This window comes from Rhodamnia argentea, chromosome 4 (assembly GCF_020921035.1).
Source record: "Rhodamnia argentea isolate NSW1041297 chromosome 4, ASM2092103v1, whole genome shotgun sequence".
Lineage (NCBI taxonomy): Eukaryota > Viridiplantae > Streptophyta > Magnoliopsida > Myrtales > Myrtaceae > Rhodamnia > Rhodamnia argentea.
The window spans coordinates 17689742-17708918 of NC_063153.1; the positions used below are offsets into that span (position 1 = coordinate 17689742).

Here is a 19177-nt window from a genome sequence, read left to right on the forward strand (position 1 = left end):
CGATATTTACCATTTGAAGTCGATAGATACGGACTATGCAAATGAAGATGCAGCTTGCATATCATTACATCCTTCTGAATATGGTTCATTGACTTCCAATGGTAACTATGTTAGGCATAAAAGGCTGCAGGCAAGGGTTGGCACGCATCATCCAAGGTAGAAAATTTAGAGAAGGATAGTCTACTCTTCGGTTGAAGAATTGACCAAACGCGCCAAAATCATCTGCCAGGCAGAGAAACTTGAAAAATGGGGCAGAATAGGAGGAGAAGAACCTGGGAACTTTCTCCCAGTTTCTGAGGAGCAGTTTGATTTGATCATGCTGCAGCCAGCCTATAAGTTTATCAAATTTGCAAATTAGCTAACACGTAAAGAGAAGCACAAATAAGACATCAGATTCCTGAGGACAAATGTTTCATGTGTGGCAAGTATATCAGTTAATAATATGTTTGATAAAACCAATAAGTGAAACAGACGATGAGTAGGAAGATGAAACTTTATCGAGTATTGACATTCTATGTCAGTGGAGAGGTCCAACATTACATCCTTTAATCATAGGATTTTACCTTTTAGAGGTTTTACCCACACCCAAGTCCCTTTGCGATCTGCAGCTGAAGAAGCCGCTATCTTTCTTTATGCAGAAAGAGGAGCAGCCTAATGGTTTAGGACATTTTTCATGGTTCTATCCGCTGCTGTGGAGAGAATTTTTGTGTTTATTGGGTCTTGAATGAACTCCCTGAGGCATCTCTTATTAGGGGAATGTGGCTGCTGGCCCGGCACAGCTTCTAACTAGGCTTTTGTTAATTCCTGGTGCACTGCCATTGCTCGTCGTTACTCGTATTTATGCATACTAAGGTGAAGTTGAGATTCAAGACTGGACGAAGTCGCTACTTTGAATAATATGATGTGGCTATGAGATGATTGATCCCTTGAGAGTAAATCCATCCAAACAAAAAAGCTTTAAAAAGCAGATGGCTCAGGTGACAATTTTCAACCGGAAGCAGGATGGAATCAAGCCAAATGGAGGACCACTTTGTGTCTTCGGGACTTGGGAAAGCACAGATCGGAGTGTAAGATAGAAAATGGGGAAGAAAAGGAAAATTCTCTAAGTAATTAAATGTGAAATCATCTTCCAAATGTTCAATGTCAAGATGTTAGAGCTTGCACAGTTGCATAAACGATCTGGGAATACTAATCAATGGCTCCTAGCACTTGGGAGACCAGTTTCCAGGACTGGTTATGTAACATGTTTATAGGTTAGTAAGTTAACCAATCCCACTTTTTGGGAATGCAGAGTTTTCGAAAATGACATTTTCGCATATCTTTCCAAGTTCGACGTTTTTGCTCAAATCAAGAACTGTACGTCGGCCGGTGTAAGACTATAATCGAAGAAAGAACTTTGTCTATTTGTATCCCCGAGGCTTGCTTGATTTATACTTGCAGTATGGATGACCTCTACTTGAAGGGGAAACGGATTCGGTAAAATGCAAATCAATGATGATGAAACAAATTTGAACAAATCTGAGTGAAAATATAATGATTCAAAATGGTCATAAAATATATTGTGAAAATTTTCGATTCTTTGATAAACTTGCATCGAGTTAGATTATAATAGTAGACGTATACATCTTTCTCGACACATTAAGGGATGTAGATGAAACAAAGGCCGCATATCACTAAGGCCAGGAATATGCAAATGTCCTTGAGCATCTTCAAGCAATAGGAAGAACGTACCATTTGAGTTGGCATGAAATATTCAAGAGAGAAAACAGAAAAGGCCAGCAGTGGCGTCAAGATTGAAGAACTGCCAAGGTGACAATGGTGTTGGCCACTGGGCCTTGCCCGACCAGTTTGGGCCCAGGCCCATTTGGAGAAGGGGGCTGTGCCTTCTCACCCGGCCCTTCAAGCACCGTGGCTGGGAGGGATCCTGAGACAGAGTACAATAAGAAACACGGTCAATTTCAGTACTAGGGCGACGATGATGCCACACAGTCTCTCCCTAGAATGTGGAAATGGCTGTCTCCCTTTCCGTCTGTCTCTTCGCAACGAACTCCATTCCTTCCCCAGGTTCTTCTCTCTCTCTCTCTCTCTCAATTCCTGTCGTTTGGGAAGATAAAGTGACCATATCCAGGAGACCCCCATGTGGAAATGGACTTGAAACTCTGTCTGGCTTTTCAGGTGGAACTGGAAGATGTAAATACACCGGTCAGTCTGTGGTAATCTTCCCTTTCCCTCTCTCTTTCTCTCTGCATTCTGAATTCTCACTCTTATCTCAGCTTTTGTTCCACCAAATCGCTTCTTCGGGCTCAGTCTGAAGAGATTGCTGAGTGATCTGAATCGATTGGTGTCGAACAGAGAGCACTTCCAATACGAGTATTCACTGTGGGCAAGAAGAGATCGCCCGCGGTGCAGCTGTTAGTGGACGAGTACACGTCCAAGCTCCGACACTATTGCGCTATCGAGGATGTCCAAGTTCGCTGCAACCCTAGAAATGCACGGTGCTTACCTCTCCACCCTCCTTTCCCACTCCCCACGGTTTGCCTTCATACCCTGTTGATTTTCTGTTAACCCAACCACGGAGAAGAAAAGAAGCTTCTTTTGGAATTGGTGCACGCTGCACACCGAGTCAATGACAGGGTTAGCCCTTTTGCAGTGAGAAGCAGGCTCAAATTGTCGATGAAGATATGGCAGTTATGAATCTTATTAGACCTGATGATTGGGTATCACTCTCCTTTCAACTCAGACCTAATTCATGTTCCTAATCATTCTGTTAATGTGGGCATGACCAATGCCCCCAACAATACTGTGCTCTCCACAAGGGGACTGCAGCTCTTTTTCTGTTAGATCGTATGTGATCTTTTGTCGCGCTCTTTGCGTGCTTAAGTGCAACCTGGTTATTGTGCCAGAACAGCTAGATACGTATTTAGTGAAATGTCTGCATTCAACTACTTATGGCTGCACATCATTGGTCAAGATTGGTCATTATGTGGTTGGAGTCCATCAGTGATCTTTCAAGTGGAACATTGATCACATTAAAACATTATGATGAATATCAAAGGCAGCATTTACGTGATACTTTTCTTTTTCAGGTTGTGCTGTTGGATGAGCAAGGGATAGACATTGAGTCAGAGGAGATGGCTGAGTTGATCGGTGGTGCTGCAGATAAGGTATTTCCAGTTTGTGTCCACAAGTTCTTAGTAGGAATATTACCATCATCATACAGTCCCAATTGGAACAGATGGTGGAAAAATTCATCAATGTCTTTCTATTTAGTATGTATCTTATGTACCTTAGGATTTTCTATGACACGACATGCATTGCTATGAATTAGAGAGTCCCATGGAGGAATGTTGCATTTTTCTTGCTAATTCTTTCCAAGCTCTTTCTTTCGCTATCATCTGCATCATCACAGAGATATTAGTATGCTTGATTCTGGCATGAATGAAACTTACTTGGAGTCATCTCTCCTTTTGATATCTTAGGGAGCTTCAAAGCTATCATTTTGCATCGGTGGACCTTATGGTCATGGACCAAAATCGAGAGAACGCGCCAACATATCAATCAAGTTATCTTCCCTGGTCTTGAATCACCAAATTGCACTTGTTGTGCTGATGGAACAACTCTACAGGTTATTTGCAAGAACTACCATAGCAAAGTCATGTTTCCATATGCTATTGGACCTTAGGACTAACCTTCTCTATTAATATTCAAATCAATGTCTGTCATGGGTACCTTTCTGAATTTTATTGACAAAAGAATATTCACCAAGCTTGTAGCACCAAAACCAAACTGTATTTAAAGATTAACATAAAGTGAGTTGGCATTAGACAAAGCAGCTATTCGGCTACTGCACATTACTTAATTACTCTTCCAATAATGGGTAGTGGTGAAACTTGCATCACAAATGTCCCCAGATAAATGCACCTAATTAACCTGCCGTTTGACCCGAGGGATGATAAAATTCGGGCCGAGGTGTATTTTTACTGTCTCTTTTTCGTAGTGTTTGTGCTGTAACTATCAACTTTTACATATGGAGCTACCGTACGCCTTTACTTGTTTCTCATGGATCAGAAGAATTCTGACAGTATTGTTACTTTCAGTTTAGCAATAGTAGGATAGTTCAAGAGTTCTTAATGCCTATTGCCCCTAACAGTTGGTGGAGTCCTGGTTTTTGGGTAAATGACACCTGCGATCTACACACTCATAATGTGACCATAAAGGCAAGCCGTCATCTGAATGTTGATCATGATCCGACCAGTTGGTTGCTCACGGTAAAGAGTTACTTCTTTCTCCTTTCGTTTTCAGATCATGGTCAATCCTGAAGGGGCAAAAGTACCATCACTAGCCATTCCACCTTGGTATCTGATGTTGCTACATATGCGGGTGGTGGACTCTTTATGTTCCGTGCATCGTATGCATTCTTAGTTTCTTACACCCATGTCGATTTCATGGACTTAAGGTAATGCACCATTCTCAAAGCCAGACTTGTCGTTGGTTTGCTATAACTTGCTTGTAGTTTCATACCAGCACTTTGGCAATCTCACAAATTTGGGTGTACGATTCATCTTTCTGCAGGAACGTACATACAGTGAAAGAAATGTTCAACAGAGCATATGGAGCTGTAGAACTGCCTGCCGTGCTTTATTTCGTTTGCCTTTCCCGGTCAATTTTAAGGAAAAACTTTGGGAGAGATTCAGCGTCTCGCTGGTTAATAAAGCCGAATGTATAATGTAGTTGGAATGTAATCGAGTCGACTTTTGTAATTAGTTGCGAAAGATGATGGAACAACTAGCTTTGTTCAATTGCAAAACATCCATGTGGTTTCTGTTACGCAAATCACTTGTTATGTGTTAATATTCTGTGAAATCTTTTGATTGTGTTTGAATTTGAAGTAGGCTTGTGCGGCAGTTCGCAAGAAATAGTTAGGCGCGAAGCGCCGGATGACATGGTCCCTTTTCGGGTGTGAGACAGTCCAACTCCTTTAGTTCAGGATTCAGACAGACTGTAATGGGCGGCCTTGCATAAATATATTCCTTGTATTCATAAGTCAAATTAATGATGTGTTTGTTTTGCGAAAAATGGATGTCCTGAAAAATAATATTTTGAAAATAATCGCTTGTGTTGATTGAAAAATAAATGATTGAAAAATATTTTTCTTATGTATGCAATTAGTTAGATTTACTGATGTCGATAATAAGAATATTTTTTATTGATTCATTATTTTAAATGATAAACTTATTATATTTTAAAAATAAAGCATTTATTTTTTTGCGAAGTGAATGCACTTCAATAAAAACAAAGTCACAGCACCTTCTTTCAATAAATGGACAGTTCACATTAGTTAATATTTGGGTTTTTATTGCATTTTGTGTTCGGTTCGCCTTAGGAAAACAGTTGGTCGTTACTCCTCGGGACTTGGGAGAAAATAACCTTCACTCACTCGACCGCGAACTGTTAACGTTAGTGGATAACAAAAGACCACGTCACGACAAAGGTGGTGCCTACGTGTCATTGCCCGTATCTCTCTCTCTGAACTATTGATGCGTGGGGAGTGGGGCACGTGGAGCGAAATAGGAAACGGCATGGCCCTGTTTCGATCGCCAGGCTCACCACTCCCACCGAGTCTCAGACTGAGACGCCTCCTCAACCCATCAAGATCCAAGCTTTCCTTTCGTTTCCCAACAACAATGGCTTCTTCTTCTTCTGCTTCTGCCTCTGAACATGCTGAATCAATGCCGGTATCGGCAAAACTTTTCCACGTCCCTGCACTGAACGCCCACGAAATGGAGCAGATCGCAGACAAGACCATGGACAGATACTCCCGCAGTAACGACGCCAAGAGGAAGGGCCGAGGGACGGTGATCGTGTGGTTCAGGAACGATCTGAGGGTGCTCGACAACGAGGTTTTGTTCCAGGCCTGGTCTTCCTCTGAGCTCGTCTTGCCCGTTTATTGCCTCGACCCCCGCCACTTCGCCGCCACCCATTACTTTGGCTTCCCCAAAACTGGCGGTAAAATATGCATGCTTACCCTTTTGCAATTGTTGCTTCTGTGGAACAGTAAGTGATGACAAAGTCATTCTGATTGCTAAAAGATCAAAAGCTGCGCTCCTTCTATGTTTGGCAGCTTTGAGGGCACAGTTTCTCATTGAGTGTTTGGAGGACCTGAAAAGGAATTTGGTGAAGCGGGGTCTTGACTTGCTTATACGCCGAGGGAAACCTGAAGAGATTCTTCCATCCATTGCCGAAACATTCGGAGCACATACGGTAAAATCCTTCCCCTACTCATTAGCGTTTATACAGGTAGGCCATATGTTCTGATCCGCCTAAACAAGAATGACATCATGTTTGTTGTGCTTTCCAGGTTTATGCCCAGAAAGAAACTTGCAGTGAGGAGCTGGGTGTTGAAAGACGGGTTCGCAAAGGTCTGTGGCTAGTAGCATTACCGTCAGTATCTACATCAATTGAGCTCAGTGGCGCTGGTCCTTCAATTGATGCCAAACCACAGCAGGCCTCTGGCACCAGCTCCAAGAAGGGCCCGCGGCTGCATCTTATATGGGGTAGTACTATGTACCACATTGATGACCTTCCGTTTCGTACTGATCATTTACCTGATGTGTATACTCAATTCCGTAAGGCATGTATCCTCTCTTCAATTTCTATGCTGGAGACTTCAAGAGAAGTGCTCGCTAACGAAATTGGTAATTGCAGCCTGTTGAATCTAAATGCAGGGTCCGAGATTGCATAAAGGCTCCGAAATATCTAGGGCCAGCACCTTCTACTAATGATTGGGGCTGTGTTCCTACGCTCAAGCAACTTGGGCTTTCTTTAGTTCAGGCATGTTAACAGTTCAATCTTTCGCAAACTTTGTTGTCATATAATCTTTCCATGCCAACTGTGCAAAGTTTGAATTCAGTAATACAGCTTTAATAATACAATGAATAGCCCAGTTTTCCCTTTTTAAGCAGGTCAAACTAGGGATGAAGTTTTCTGGGGGTGAAAATGCAGCACTGAGCAGAGTATACGAATACTTCTGGAAAAAGGTAAGATATTACTTAGATAACTCTGTTGGTCTTACCTTTCTTGATTCTGTGTAGTTCTGTCTAAAGAAATGAAATTTTTTGTCATCATTGAAGTAGCTTTCGTAATCCGACCCCCCCAAAAAAAAAAGTAGCTGTCATATATTGAAATGTTACTTTCTTGCTTCCCACTTAGGATTTGTTAAGTACTTACAAAAAGACTCGGAATGGGATGGTTGGGGCTGATTACTCGACTAAATTTTCTCCATGGCTTGCTTCAGGATGCCTTTCTCCCCGTCTTTTATGCAAAGAGGTAGCTAGAATGGTGGCTTTCTTCTATATCATATGCATAGTAACATTGAAGGATGATTCTGGTGAGAGCCATTTATCTGAGCTATTTATCTTTCGGACATGTAGGTGAAAAGATACGAAAAGGAAAGGGTGGCAAATGATTCAACATATTGGTCTCTCTCTCTCTCTCTCTCTCTCTCTCTCTCTCATGCATGTGTCTGCCTTTTGTGCAAGCCCTTTTGTGCAAGCTGCACTGGCACATACACAGATGAGCATACTGAGCTCAAATGCAATGTGTATGCCTTATTCACATTTTTGTCAAACATAACACCATGTATCGATCTGTCTCTGTTTGATCCATGTCATTCTGTTGAAAACATCCAACTTTTTCCCCCTAAGGCTGGTTAGTCACCAGATCAAATTATGAGTCTTACATGAGAATCTAGCTAGGCACTCGGAAGTTCTATCTAATGACAAAAAGCGTTCCACTGAGGTGCAAAACTCAACTCTCAAGCATGGTCTCACCTTCCTTTGCTTACCCAATCACTTCCATGCTTTCAGGGTCTTGTTTGAATTGATTTGGAGGGATTACTTCAGGTTTCTTTCAATCAAATATGGGAATTCCATTTTCCATCTGGGTAAGGGCTTCGATCTAGTTCACCAATTAGTACGGAACATTCCATCAGATGGATATCATACTTTTATCTTTAGGAAATAGGAAATTTTGATCGGAAAACCATACAAAGCACAGTCTAGTTTGGTATTAAGATGCAATAAGTCGCGTCATGGTGATACAATAAGAGCTAAGGCACAGTCTTTGCCAAACATAATATACCTTAAACGGCGACATTGTGTCATATTAGAAAGAACTGCTTCACTACCGAGTGTTATTAGTATAGCAGCACATATTTGGTTTCAGTGGATGCACATAATGTGGTTTTGTTTACTGTTTCTCTAGAAATATGCTTGTGGAACATTCTATCACCTAGTTCGATCTTTTAAGGTGGTCCGAGGAAAGTGAAGAGCAGCTGGAGCCAAGACGAGAAACTGTTTGACTGCTGGAAAGATGGCCGTACAGGGTATAGCATATTTATTTAATTCTGCCCTTGTCCAATGTAGTCTCACATGGAGAGCTGATTATTTTAAGTGGCATCTGTTAAGCACTGTGAAATGAATGTTCATAGTTCAATCGGTTCTAATGGACTTCGGTTTTGCTGTAGTAGCTTAATCTTCTATTAATTTCTCTGCAAATCTCTTCTGCAGTCTCAATCTTTATTTTGTTTGTTAACTCCTTAGGTATCCTCTAATAGATGCAAATATGAAGGAACTATCAACCACTGGATTTATGTCAAACAGAGGAAGACAGGTAGGTCTCAGTCATATTTTGCTTGCATATTTACGTAAAATTTACCGTACATAGAACTTTCGGAATAAAAATGAGTGTAAAGCTTTTCGCCTTCCTATGTGAAATAAATTGCCTTCTCTGAATATCTGGTCTGTAATAAAATTAGTTTTTTACCTCATGGATGTGATGTTTATTCAACAGATTGTATGTTCATTTCTTGTTCGTGATATGGGTCTTGACTGGCGTATGGGAGCTGAATGGTTCGAAACCTGTCTTCTTGATTATGATCCTTGCTCTAATTATGGGAATTGGACTTATGGTGCAGGTGATGCTCATTTTTATGCTTCCAGTTCAGAACATCGTTTATTCTTTTTGCATGGTTTCCAACTCTCTCATGGGATCACACTAGCGTGTTCATCTCATCGCATATAAAATTTTGAGGGGAAATGGAAAAGATTTTGATTTCCCACAGCTCAGTGATGATATATGACTTGTACAGCAACTTATGAAGCTAAAGGGCACATAATTGTACTTACATTTTTGTCCTCTGCAGCAAAAACCTCCTGAGAGTTGCTTGACAAATATATAGTCGATCTGACATTCACAGAAATAGGATTAAGACAGGGTATTTCGTCATTTCATTTCAGTTATAAACTACGATTCCCATCTAACAGAAAAGTGTATTGCATAGTTCATAGGACCTTTCTTGAGAGCATTCCAAAGATGAGCAAAGTATGTAAGGGAGATTAATCTCCGATAAATAGCAACATATGGCTTCTCTTGATCCACATCTCTTTTCATCAACTAGATCTCATCAATAGTCAAACTTTGTGCCTGAAATTGTCGTTTTCCTAGAATTACAGGAGACCTAAAATTGATACGTACAAGTTAACAAGCCAACTGTTGTCAGGAGACCAATTCCTGAATTTTGCAATTCTTATAAGATAGTCTCATGTAGAAGTACCTTCCAAAAGAAAGGTTAGATTGGCAAATCATGACAAAGGTAATTTTTTCTTTGAAAATGCAGATGAGTTATTTGCATGCAATTGATTGATTCAATGAACTTTCTTCCTTTCCATAATAATTAGCCCATGATCAGCTTGTTTTATCATTGTCATTCAATTTAGGATCTTAGCTTTCTGATGCACAGGCATAGAACTCCTACTTGTGTCATAATACCTATCTACATTTGGAGCCAACATTATATTGTATGTTTCTTTTTTCCTGCACAGGAGTTGGGAATGACCCTAGGGAGGATCGTTATTTCAGCATCCCTAAACAAGTGCGTAAGCTTTTCTTTCAAGTGTTTGCTTTTCTTGAAGGAAGAAATGTGCTTACAGAGAATGTAGATAGTTTCTCAGTTTCAATTCTTCGGGCTAGTAAGCCTCTGTAACTATTAAAAAGCGAGCTTTTAGGCTCTATCCGCTTGGCTTAAATGGTGGATGTGGTAATTGGAGAGGTAAATTTACTTCACACAGGAAGAGGCTTACTGGGGCTACTTGGAAGCATTGTTGGGGGCTCTGTATTAGTAAATTGCAGCTTCTTTCACTCGAAGTTATATTCTAAATCTCTGACTCAGTAAAACTCCAACAATTGCTCAGGCGCAAACATATGATCCTGAAGGAGAATATGTAGCATTTTGGTTGCCTCAGCTGCGAGTGCTTCCAAGAGATAAACGGCACTTTCCTGGAAGATCATATATTCAGCAGATCTTACCCCTGAAGTTTGGGAGTGTTCCTGGACAACATGGCACTCAGGCCATCTCCTCTGACAGACAGAGGAAGTCTAGAAGATAGATGAAAGGACATTGAAGACAAAAAGAAGGAAGTAACTGCTAGGAAAAAAGAGGCCTGTCAAACTGATTGACATCCTGAAGAACTGCGAAATTTTGAGGAAGCTGAGTCTGCCATGATCTCTTCTCTGCAAAGAGGTTTTATTCTTACTCATAGCGGAAAAAGCGCCGGTTTTGTGAGACTTGCCCTAAATTTATCTTCTTCAGTTTAAGTCTGAATGAAGCAGGTTAACTATTTTTCAAATCGAAAATTGCAACGAAGTGAAGAGAGCAGTTTGATTGTGCAGTTAAGAATGTTTACTTATCATTTTCTGGACGAGAGGAGCATTAAGATGACGGAATATATGTTTTGAATACTGTATTCAATTGTTATTCTGTGTTAGTCAAGATCTAGTGTAACTTTCGCAGTAATGACATGCCACAGGATGACTTACTGTGAATGTAAGTTTGCCTGCAAAGGGATCGAGATCCGCAGCTACAGAGCGGAGGGTCATTGCGCATTAACTGAGATACAGGGGAATGAAAGGCGAGTGTAGCATCAAGTTTAAGCACGAGCTGCATCAGAGGTCTCCAGTTTGAGGCCACCGTAACCTCCTAACCACGACCTTCGACTCGAGTTGGGAAAGAGATGTGGAACGGTGTGTCGACCATGGCGCTGAACGAGGTGGTGGAGACTAACGGTGGTAGAATCGAGGAACAAGTAGAAAAGAATGCTTCCACACTCTCACTTTGATTTGGCCCAGTTGCACTCGGATTCATCTCAAAACGATGTCATATCTCTTCCATGGCCCGCCCCCACCCCCGCGGGCGGGGAAACGTCGTCATTTTGACTTCAATAAAAGACATGTCGGATCCACATCAGTTTCTTTGTCTGTCGCCCTACGACGTAAGCCGCACCCCAAAATAGTTGATGGCCATTTAGAGTTTGAGATTTCTGGTGATACACCAAAAAAAAAAAAAAAGTTTGGGATGTTGATGTCATTCATCACAATTGATATAGTTTAGGGTGCTTTTTTTTTTTTGTTAAAAAAAATTCTCCTCGTGGCTCGTACCTCTTTATTTTAAAGGTTAGCTTAGCGTCGATTTCCTGTCACCGCGTAGGATCGGATCTGCTTGATCCGCTGTATTATGAAGTTGAACGAGAAGATTGAATCCAGAATATCTACTAAATGGTAAAGAAGACAGGCAGAATTCAATTAACAGCACGTGCAAATCCCAGATTCTTCGGCGACATAACGAGATATTATGCTCCATCTCTTGAGTTTTAATAGTAGCTTGTCTCCACGTGCACGCGTCCCAATGCACAGACATTGCTTTCGGGTACGATTCGAAGATAGACGGCGCAACTTCAAAAGTAGCCCTTCCCATTTTCATGGGATCGGATGAATCTTCGGAGCATTCTTCTATGCCATCATTGCCATTCTCACGCCGTGCACGTGCGTGATTAAATTAGGCCAATGAGTCTCGTGCCAGCAGTAGTGAGTAATAGAAGCCAATGAGGTGATAATATCATGACATCCTTCCTGGATCTTCTAACAAAGTCGGAATTCAGCTTCCTTCCTTTGGCCCTGTGCATCCCAAGTAGGAGGAGAAAGAGAGAGAGAGAGAGAGACAAGAGGAAGACAGAAAAGGATGCAGGGTCTGAGTTCTACTGAGTTGTTCCGCAGACACCTAAGCGAACGGCCGGTGCATCGTCTCTACTCATCGATCTCCAACCATTTAAAATAGAGGGGTTGCTTGGTGACCTGATAGAGGCTGATTTCATTTGGCATTGGCAGGTACTGTTTGAAGAGCATTTAGGAGTGAGAAAGGTGATCTTGAACAGGCCTTCCAAGTTGAACTCCCTCACTTTCGAAATGGTGCGTCTTTTCTCTTCTTTCTTTACATGTTTATGGGTCTCAATCACTCATGCCATTGCCCGTGGTCTTCTCGTCTGAGCACGCAGGTGTCTCAGATGTTTAGGAAGTTGCGGATCTATGAGGATGATCCTGCTGCCAACATTGTCATCTTGAAGGTAAAAAATGCACTTGGTATTCATGTACGTCCTTTCCTCCTGCCGAGTTACTGCTTCTTAAGTAAATATCGCTGATTGATGTTTAATCCCCTTTTTTTTTTTTTAATGACTGGTTTTCATCGTGAGCATGGAAGTGAAAAGGTACGCAGCTAAAAAGCAGTAATATGGCATGATGGATGATTTGTCCGAGCATCAAACAAACTTTGGTGCATGTCACGGATACCTTCGTTAATACGACAAGACTAGTAAAAATCAATTAATCTATGGGTAGATCAATCAATAATTTAGATGACTACGTACTACATCACTTTAACTTGTGTTCATTGTAGGCCCCACATAGATAGTGATCGTGCTCTATCTGATCGATGATATTATGTTATGCTAACTTTGATCACACTCAGTGTTATTCTTCGCATCTTGCTCAAATATTCATCAGGGAAACGGGGAGGCGTTTTGTGCGGGAGGGGATGTTGTTGGGAACATGTGCTCCGCATTGACGGGTAAGGCTAGCTAGATGTGTGTTCACTGTACGCCCACATAGACACTGTCAGGTAGAGAATCATGTATACATGTGGTATGCAAACGTTCCGGGTGGAAAAATACGAGACTTTTTCTCCCTTTTGGTAAACTTCAATAAGGTATTAGTAAGTGTTAGAAAAGTGTTGGTAATCATTTTTTCTTTTATTGTTAAGGGTCGGGAGGGGGCTGGCCATTAGCCGAGGCTCGGCGACTCCCGCCGACCACTGGCAGCGAGGGTTGCAGCCCTTGCCCAGCTATGAGTGAGGGCCACGAGGGCTGGCTGGCCCTCGTCCAGTGGCCGGCGGCCCCATGCCGGGCCTTAACATAAAGAAAAGAGAGAAAATAAAATAAGCTAAAAATTAATAAAAGAATTAAAAAATTTCAAAAAAAAAAATCATCACATAAGATGATCGACATTCACATCATTAATTTCTGATCAAAATTGACCGGATGGACTACATTGACAAATTGTTAAGATGTTTAGGATATTGTTGGTCCGATTAAAATATTAAGGACTAAATTGGCACAAGCACAATAAATTTATGAATTTTATTATTATTTTTCCAACTTTGTAATAACTTACAAACTTCCATTCGTGACAATTACCGGTGCATAATATTTACTAACTATTGGATGAAATTACCAACTTTTGTACTAATTTACCAAGTTTTAACAAAATTAAAGGACTTTTATTTTTCTTAATTGGCAATCATTAAACTTGTAAGCTATTATTATAGATTATACCCTAAATTTGAGTGACTTTCTAACTTTTCTTTGCTTAGTTTACCACCTAGTAGTTGGGTTAGTGAATTATCTTTGGTAACAAAAGGTTAGTTGGTAACTTAATTGGGGAATAAATGATAACCACTTTCATTACAGTTGGTAATTTTTTAAAAATTTGGAAATTGAACAATTTGGTAAGCAACTAGCATGGTCAATAAAAGTTAGCGAGCAATAAGAAAATTTGAAAAATAAAAAAGGAACTAAATAAACATCGTTAAGTTTTTTAAATAAGAGTTTGTAACCCAAAATTAGTTGTCAGCTTAATTGGAGAAAAGTTTGTAAGCCACTTAAATGTAATGTTATTTAATGGAATAGACGGTAAAATTAAAGGTAAGACATGTAAATGAAAGCTGTTAAAGCAAGATAATTTTTTTTTATAGATGAGAGAAATTGGTAGTTTAAACAAATTACGTTAGTAACTAATACAAATACGAATTTGAAATGCAAAACTGGTAGGTATTTAATCGAAGGAAATTGATAATCACTCTAATAAGGGGCACTTACACAAATAGTCTCTCAACTTTGGCTCAATGTTGTTACTGAACTTTTAATTTGTTCAACGTAATCCATGAGCTTTGGTAAATGTTCAATTTAGTTCCTAAATTATATGTAATTATTTACCGATATCATTCTATTAATTCAAATTTAGGGGCAACATTGAATATTTTTATATAGTCTAGAGACTAAATTAACATATATTAAAAGTTTACGGATTACATTGAACTAATTAAAGGTTCAAGGGCAACATTACACATTGGGTTGAAGTTCATTGATCATATTGAACAAATCAAAAATTCAGGGACAACATCGCACATAAGGCCAAAGTTTAGAGATGACATTTGTCGTTTTCCCCTCTAATTGATGTTGGTAACTGCTAGAATGAGTTGGTAAATTGAACTTTTTAGTGAGAAATGGAAATAAAGTTGGTAACTCAGTATTGATGTTGCTAAGTAAACATAGTTCAGCTTCTTATATGAAAGTTGGTCAAACAAAATTAGTTGTAACCTCATGGGAGAAAATTTGGGAAGTCATACAAATAAAGATCGGTAAATACTTATGAAAGTTACGAAAAATATAAGGTTTGTAAGAAAGACAGACAAAATTTGATGCAAGATAACAAAAGTTGATAAATAAGAAACAAACCGAATAGACATTGGTAAGTAACATGAGTGAGAGTTCGTAATCCAAAACTAATTTATAGTTCGATTGAAAAAAGTTGGCAAGTCAATCGTACTGAGATTGTGACAAAGATAAATCATATAAAGATTAGTAAATTCACATAGAGTTGGTAAATTTAAGGTTTTGGTAAGAAAGACAAAAAAAAGTTGAAAAGACAAGAAAAGTTGACAATTTATAAAATGTAAAAGAGATGGTAAATTAATAATAGCAGAGGTAAATTACCAATATATTACCAGAAAATCATGTTACTGATGATTTGTTTCTACCCTTTTTTTACACTTAACGACTTATTAAAAAATTCAACTTATTCAATCTTTTTAATGTCCGACCAAATATAAAATCTTTTTAATGGAGCAGTTGAATTATCCTATATTCGTATACATACATACATATTATATATATATATGTGTGTGTGTGTGTGTGTCTTTTCGTGGAGGACACTGTAATTTATAACTTTTGAGGATAATCTTTTTACAGTTTCCACCTACTTATCAATATTACAAATGCCTTCCGCAAGCAAAGAAAACTCCTTAATGGGAAAAGCCAACTCCAATTTGGGTTGTTCGAAATTCTACGTGGCAATTTTCAACAACTTCCCCAACCGACGTGACTCGTCGGCATACTCAAACAGCATTGATAGCCCATACGATGTTGTCTACATGGTTTGCCCCCAATATAAACCCTAATTCAGACAATCAAGCCTTTTCACATAGTTTTCAAACCATAATCGATTTCCCCTATAAGTAAGAGCTGATGTCTGCAATTGGCTTGCCCCAAAAGCACTCACCTTTTGCCTCTTGTGAGATTCCCCCTCTATCACAGAGCCCCAATTTTTCCCTCTAACTACCAAACCCTAGCTTTTTCCCGTAATAATTGAGCGAGGGAGAGAAGATGACGATGGTCGAGTGAGTGACCGTGTGAGAGAGAGGGCGACTGGTCGGCGACTTCCACAATCAACGAGGTATGTAGTTTGAGTGAGCGAGTCGCTCGCGAGAGACCTCAATCTTTTGGGCAAGTGACTTGAAGAGGTGTCATTTCCATCAACCCAGCCACCTCATTATCACCGAAGACACTTAAGTGATTGTTTTTGCTCTGATTTGACACTTAAGTGATCTGACAAAAAATTTTGACGATATAGCGAGCGTTTTGTGAAATTTATGACACTTCTAATATCTTTTTCTCAACGTCAATATGTCTTACTCTACTAGTCAAATGATTTTGGGTATTACTTAAACCCTTCAGGACATTGGAGCTTCGGGGCCAGCTATTACAAGAAACTGCTCACTTTGGTTCACTTGATAGCTACCTATAAAAAGCCTTTGGTAAGATTTATGGGCTTTTGTGGTTATACAATACTTGCATGGCTGATGAACCAAATGATACAATATGTGCCATAAGTTAGCGATATCTTTCAAATCAACTAGAACAATTTTTTTCTTCATATGAACCGTTTTTACTATTCAAGGTATCCCTCCTCAACGGAGTTGTAATGGGTGGAGGCGCTGGAATCTCCATGACAGGGAGCTTTAGAGTTGTCACAGAGAAAACGGTAAATTGTCATCGCCTATAATTTTATGCAATTTCAGAAACCGCACTCCATGGTCGTGAATGATGATTGCACTGTGTCTTCTGAGACATCAGAAGAGTGCTAATGATCCATGATGTTGCAGGTATTTGCAATGCCTGAAGCATCATTCGGGCTTTTTCCGGATGTGGGTGCATCTCATTTCTTGTCCAAGCTTCCTGGTTACTTTGGTAATTTTCAACAGCCTTTTGTTTTTTTGACTTCAGATGACACAGTACAAATATTTTCCTTTGTAGGAAGGGAATTAATGCGGCATTGAATTACATTGTATCAATCTTTTCACTTGCCGTCCTTGTGTTTGTGCCTTATTGACAGATTTTAAATGACCTGTCAGCATGTGCATATTATATCGAGTTCTCAATTATCAGTTAATTAATCTATCTTATATGCAGAGTAGATTTTAGTTAAATTTAAATTTCACAAGCGACATTACGGCGAGCAGGTGAATATATAGGATTAACTGGAGCACGGCTGGATGGAGCAACAATGCTTGAATGTGGCCTTGGAACTCATTTTGTTTTTTCAAAGGTAACTAGTTAATAGCGATTCCAAAATTATACTAAAAATTTAATAAGAAAATTGTGACATAGTAGATGTATCTAACAATCAATATGGTTTTATTCCGTCTTTCACTTATACGGGTAATTCTCTATGTTTCCAACAGGATCTTCCTCTTCTGGAACACACTCTATGTTCGTTGGACTCGTCAAATGCATCAGAAATTTTATACGTCATCAGCAAATTTGCGCACAAATCCAATATCAAAGGGGAAGAGCTCCACAAAAGGTTACTGATAATTCTGTTCAAGCATTTCATTTTCTTCTTGTCGAATATGATATCTTCATCAGAGCTAGTCGAAAAAATTCCAACTAGTCTACATTGTTGGAACAGACTGAAGAGTATAAACAAGTGTTTCTCAAGACAAACTGTGGAGGGGATATTACTTACTCTGGTCAGTACATGTTGGTGTGATTTTTTCTTTTTCTCTTCTCTAGTTGCACGGCTGAGATAGTTGTACGGTGCAGGAAAAGGAGTTGCTAGATAACTTGGTAGAGAAATGGATCGCGGCTGCAGTGAACAGTATGAAGGCTGCAAGTCCGACCAGCCTTAAGATTTTTCTGAGATCGGTAATTTGCAAAACTAACTCCTCGCGTACTTGCATGCATGTATGTATATGATCTTTTTTCCAGCAGTTGTAGGTTACATGATACACATGATTATCAATTATTTATGTGTAAAATTACGAGGAGCATGGCATATTTTGACCATTTTGCAACCAAACAAACTTGTCGATTTTGATGATCAGATAAGAGAAGGACGTGGTCAGACGATTGAACAATGTCTAGCTCGTGACTACACCATCCTTTGCAACATCATGCGAAGGAAGATCACCAATGACTTCTACGAGGTACTTTGAGCAAGAGCAACTATAGGATGTAATATACAAGAGAATTTCATAAGATTTCATTTGCAAAGTGATGTCACAAACTTTAAATGGATATTTAAAGTTGTTTGGACAGATTCGGTACTCAATTATAGTTTTAATTTGTAACATTACATCTCTAAGCAACTTCCTAATAGCCAAGAAGTCATTGCAATTTTCCAAAGGTATTGTTCTCTTCATCAATTTGGGTGATGTATCGGTGAATCGGTTTTGGTGCAGGGTTCCAGAGCAATTTTATTCGACAAGGACAAAAAGCCCAAGGTGCAAACATACATACATACTTTATTTAGCAAGAACAACAATATATCACTTAGTTTATTCCACGTTTAATATGTTTATGACATCATGCTTTAGACAGGTTTTTTTTTTTTTTTTTTTTCACGTTTCAAGCCTTTTTATTGGTACTTGGCTTTATCAGTCATTAGTTGTATATGTTGCAAAAACAAAGCACAGATTCTATTCTATTTATCCTCATAATAGAAATCCAAGTATTTAACCTCAATAAGTTTAAAAAGGAATCAGTAAAGCCTCGCACAGATTTGACATCTTATAATCATCAGTAGGGTATAGTGCAAGCTAGAATTGTGTTAAGTCTTTACCATTTGAGACAAGATGTCTATGTTAAGCCCGATCTTAGTTTTGATGAACGCAGTGGGAGCCGCCGAAGTTAGAGTCAGTCGGAGCAGAGACAGTGGATATGCTATTCAAAGCACTGGAGGATGAGGACGATTGGAATCGTCTACAGCTCCCTGCACGGTCCTCCAACTTGCTTGTCCAAATGGGATCGAAGCTCTGAGTGAACAAACATATATGCAGCGTTTAATTAAGATGAGTGTGGTTGGACCGCCATATAAGTTTCTATTTATTCATCTATCTATGTATGGGGCCACTTTATTTAAACAACCAATGTGGACGTGGTGCACTATTTAGTAAGTTAACTGTAGTACTCCTTAAGTCCTAACATTTCTCTTTTACAAGTGCACAAAGACATGCTATAGACAACAAGTAATAACAACTTGCTTAAGTTGTTAATCGTCAGCACATGTCAACTGTCAGCTATACCCTATAGTATTTGTGACTACTCACTAATAAATTTGTATTCAATCGTAGCAAACTATACCTTCCCAGAAGTTGATTATTGTTCATGGACAAAAATTTTAGAAGGGGTTGGTGGTATAAGTTGCACGGACTTAGAAGCTCCATATATGTGAA

General features: G+C 39.4%; 3 protein-coding genes across 12 annotated transcripts; all 3 read left to right on the top strand.

Moving 5' to 3' along the window:
* Positions 1-1941: 1941 nt before the first annotated feature.
* On the top strand, positions 1942-5024 carry LOC115751018 (putative RNA methyltransferase At5g10620). 8 transcript variants are annotated; one of them, XR_004016568.2, is made up of 8 exons: positions 1942-2064; positions 2176-2213; positions 2353-2495; positions 2651-2717; positions 3087-3164; positions 3480-3625; positions 4303-4456; positions 4906-5024. XR_004016568.2 is itself a non-coding variant. In XM_048277850.1 (7 exons), exons 1-7 carry the CDS (start codon positions 2010-2012, stop codon positions 4961-4963), a joined length of 585 nt encoding a protein of 194 aa, XP_048133807.1. In that variant the 5' UTR covers positions 1942-2009; the 3' UTR covers positions 4964-5006. The 8 variants fall into 8 exon arrangements, 6 of the variants coding, with proteins under 6 accessions (XP_048133807.1, XP_030544547.2, XP_030544551.1 ...); XR_004016567.2 differs by lacking the exon at positions 4906-5024 and adding an exon at positions 4573-4809; XM_048277850.1 differs by lacking the exon at positions 4303-4456 and having other exon boundaries at positions 4906-5006.
* Positions 5025-5431: 407 nt separating this feature from the next.
* LOC115751016 (cryptochrome DASH, chloroplastic/mitochondrial) lies at positions 5432-10992 on the top strand. Of its 3 annotated transcripts, XR_007198202.1 has the most exons (14): positions 5432-6006; positions 6122-6261; positions 6359-6631; positions 6706-6831; positions 6963-7037; positions 7210-7326; positions 7431-7477; positions 7866-7942; positions 8308-8383; positions 8601-8670; positions 8851-8974; positions 9882-9931; positions 10251-10617; positions 10655-10992. XR_007198202.1 is itself a non-coding variant. In XM_048277848.1 (13 exons), the coding sequence occupies exons 1-13, from the start codon at positions 5538-5540 to the stop codon at positions 10443-10445; spliced, it is 1839 nt and encodes a 612-aa protein (XP_048133805.1). In that variant the 5' UTR covers positions 5432-5537; the 3' UTR covers positions 10446-10634. The 3 variants fall into 3 exon arrangements, 2 of the variants coding, with proteins under 2 accessions (XP_048133805.1, XP_048133806.1); XM_048277848.1 differs by lacking the exon at positions 10655-10992 and having other exon boundaries at positions 10251-10634; XM_048277849.1 differs by lacking the exons at positions 8851-8974; positions 10655-10992 and having other exon boundaries at positions 10251-10424.
* Positions 10993-12035: 1043 nt separating this feature from the next.
* LOC115751021 (3-hydroxyisobutyryl-CoA hydrolase 1-like) lies at positions 12036-18903 on the top strand. The gene is made up of 14 exons (XM_030688695.2): positions 12036-12127; positions 12220-12300; positions 12387-12455; positions 12892-12955; positions 16179-16258; positions 16402-16485; positions 16607-16691; positions 16964-17049; positions 17186-17307; positions 17413-17473; positions 17547-17648; positions 17828-17929; positions 18185-18226; positions 18618-18903. Exons 1-14 carry the CDS (start codon positions 12074-12076, stop codon positions 18759-18761), a joined length of 1176 nt encoding a protein of 391 aa, XP_030544555.1. The 5' UTR covers positions 12036-12073; the 3' UTR covers positions 18762-18903.
* Positions 18904-19177: the final 274 nt, after the last annotated feature.

What these genes read in the sequence shown, in the direction of transcription:
- LOC115751016 (XM_048277848.1), top strand. Translation starts at nt 5,538, where the DNA reads ATGCGTGGGGAGTGGGGCACGTGGAGCGAAATAGGAAACGGCATGGCC. An exon ending in TGGCTTCCCCAAAACTGGCG is followed by an intron (nt 6,007 to 6,121) that starts GTAAAATATGCA and finishes TATGTTTGGCAG; the next exon opens with CTTTGAGGGCACAGTTTCTC. An exon ending in ACGAATACTTCTGGAAAAAG is followed by an intron (nt 7,038 to 7,209) that starts GTAAGATATTAC and finishes CTTCCCACTTAG; the next exon opens with GATTTGTTAAGTACTTACAA.
- LOC115751021 (XM_030688695.2), top strand. Translation starts at nt 12,074, where the DNA reads ATGCAGGGTCTGAGTTCTACTGAGTTGTTCCGCAGACACCTAAGCGAA. An exon ending in GACACCTAAGCGAACGGCCG is followed by an intron (nt 12,128 to 12,219) that starts GTGCATCGTCTC and finishes TGGCATTGGCAG; the next exon opens with GTACTGTTTGAAGAGCATTT. An exon ending in CAAGCTTCCTGGTTACTTTG is followed by an intron (nt 16,692 to 16,963) that starts GTAATTTTCAAC and finishes TACGGCGAGCAG; the next exon opens with GTGAATATATAGGATTAACT.
- LOC115751018 (XM_030688685.2), top strand. Translation starts at nt 2,010, where the DNA reads ATGGCTGTCTCCCTTTCCGTCTGTCTCTTCGCAACGAACTCCATTCCT. An exon ending in GAACTCCATTCCTTCCCCAG is followed by an intron (nt 2,065 to 2,175) that starts GTTCTTCTCTCT and finishes CTGGCTTTTCAG; the next exon opens with GTGGAACTGGAAGATGTAAA. An exon ending in TGCAACCCTAGAAATGCACG is followed by an intron (nt 2,496 to 2,650) that starts GTGCTTACCTCT and finishes GCCCTTTTGCAG; the next exon opens with TGAGAAGCAGGCTCAAATTG.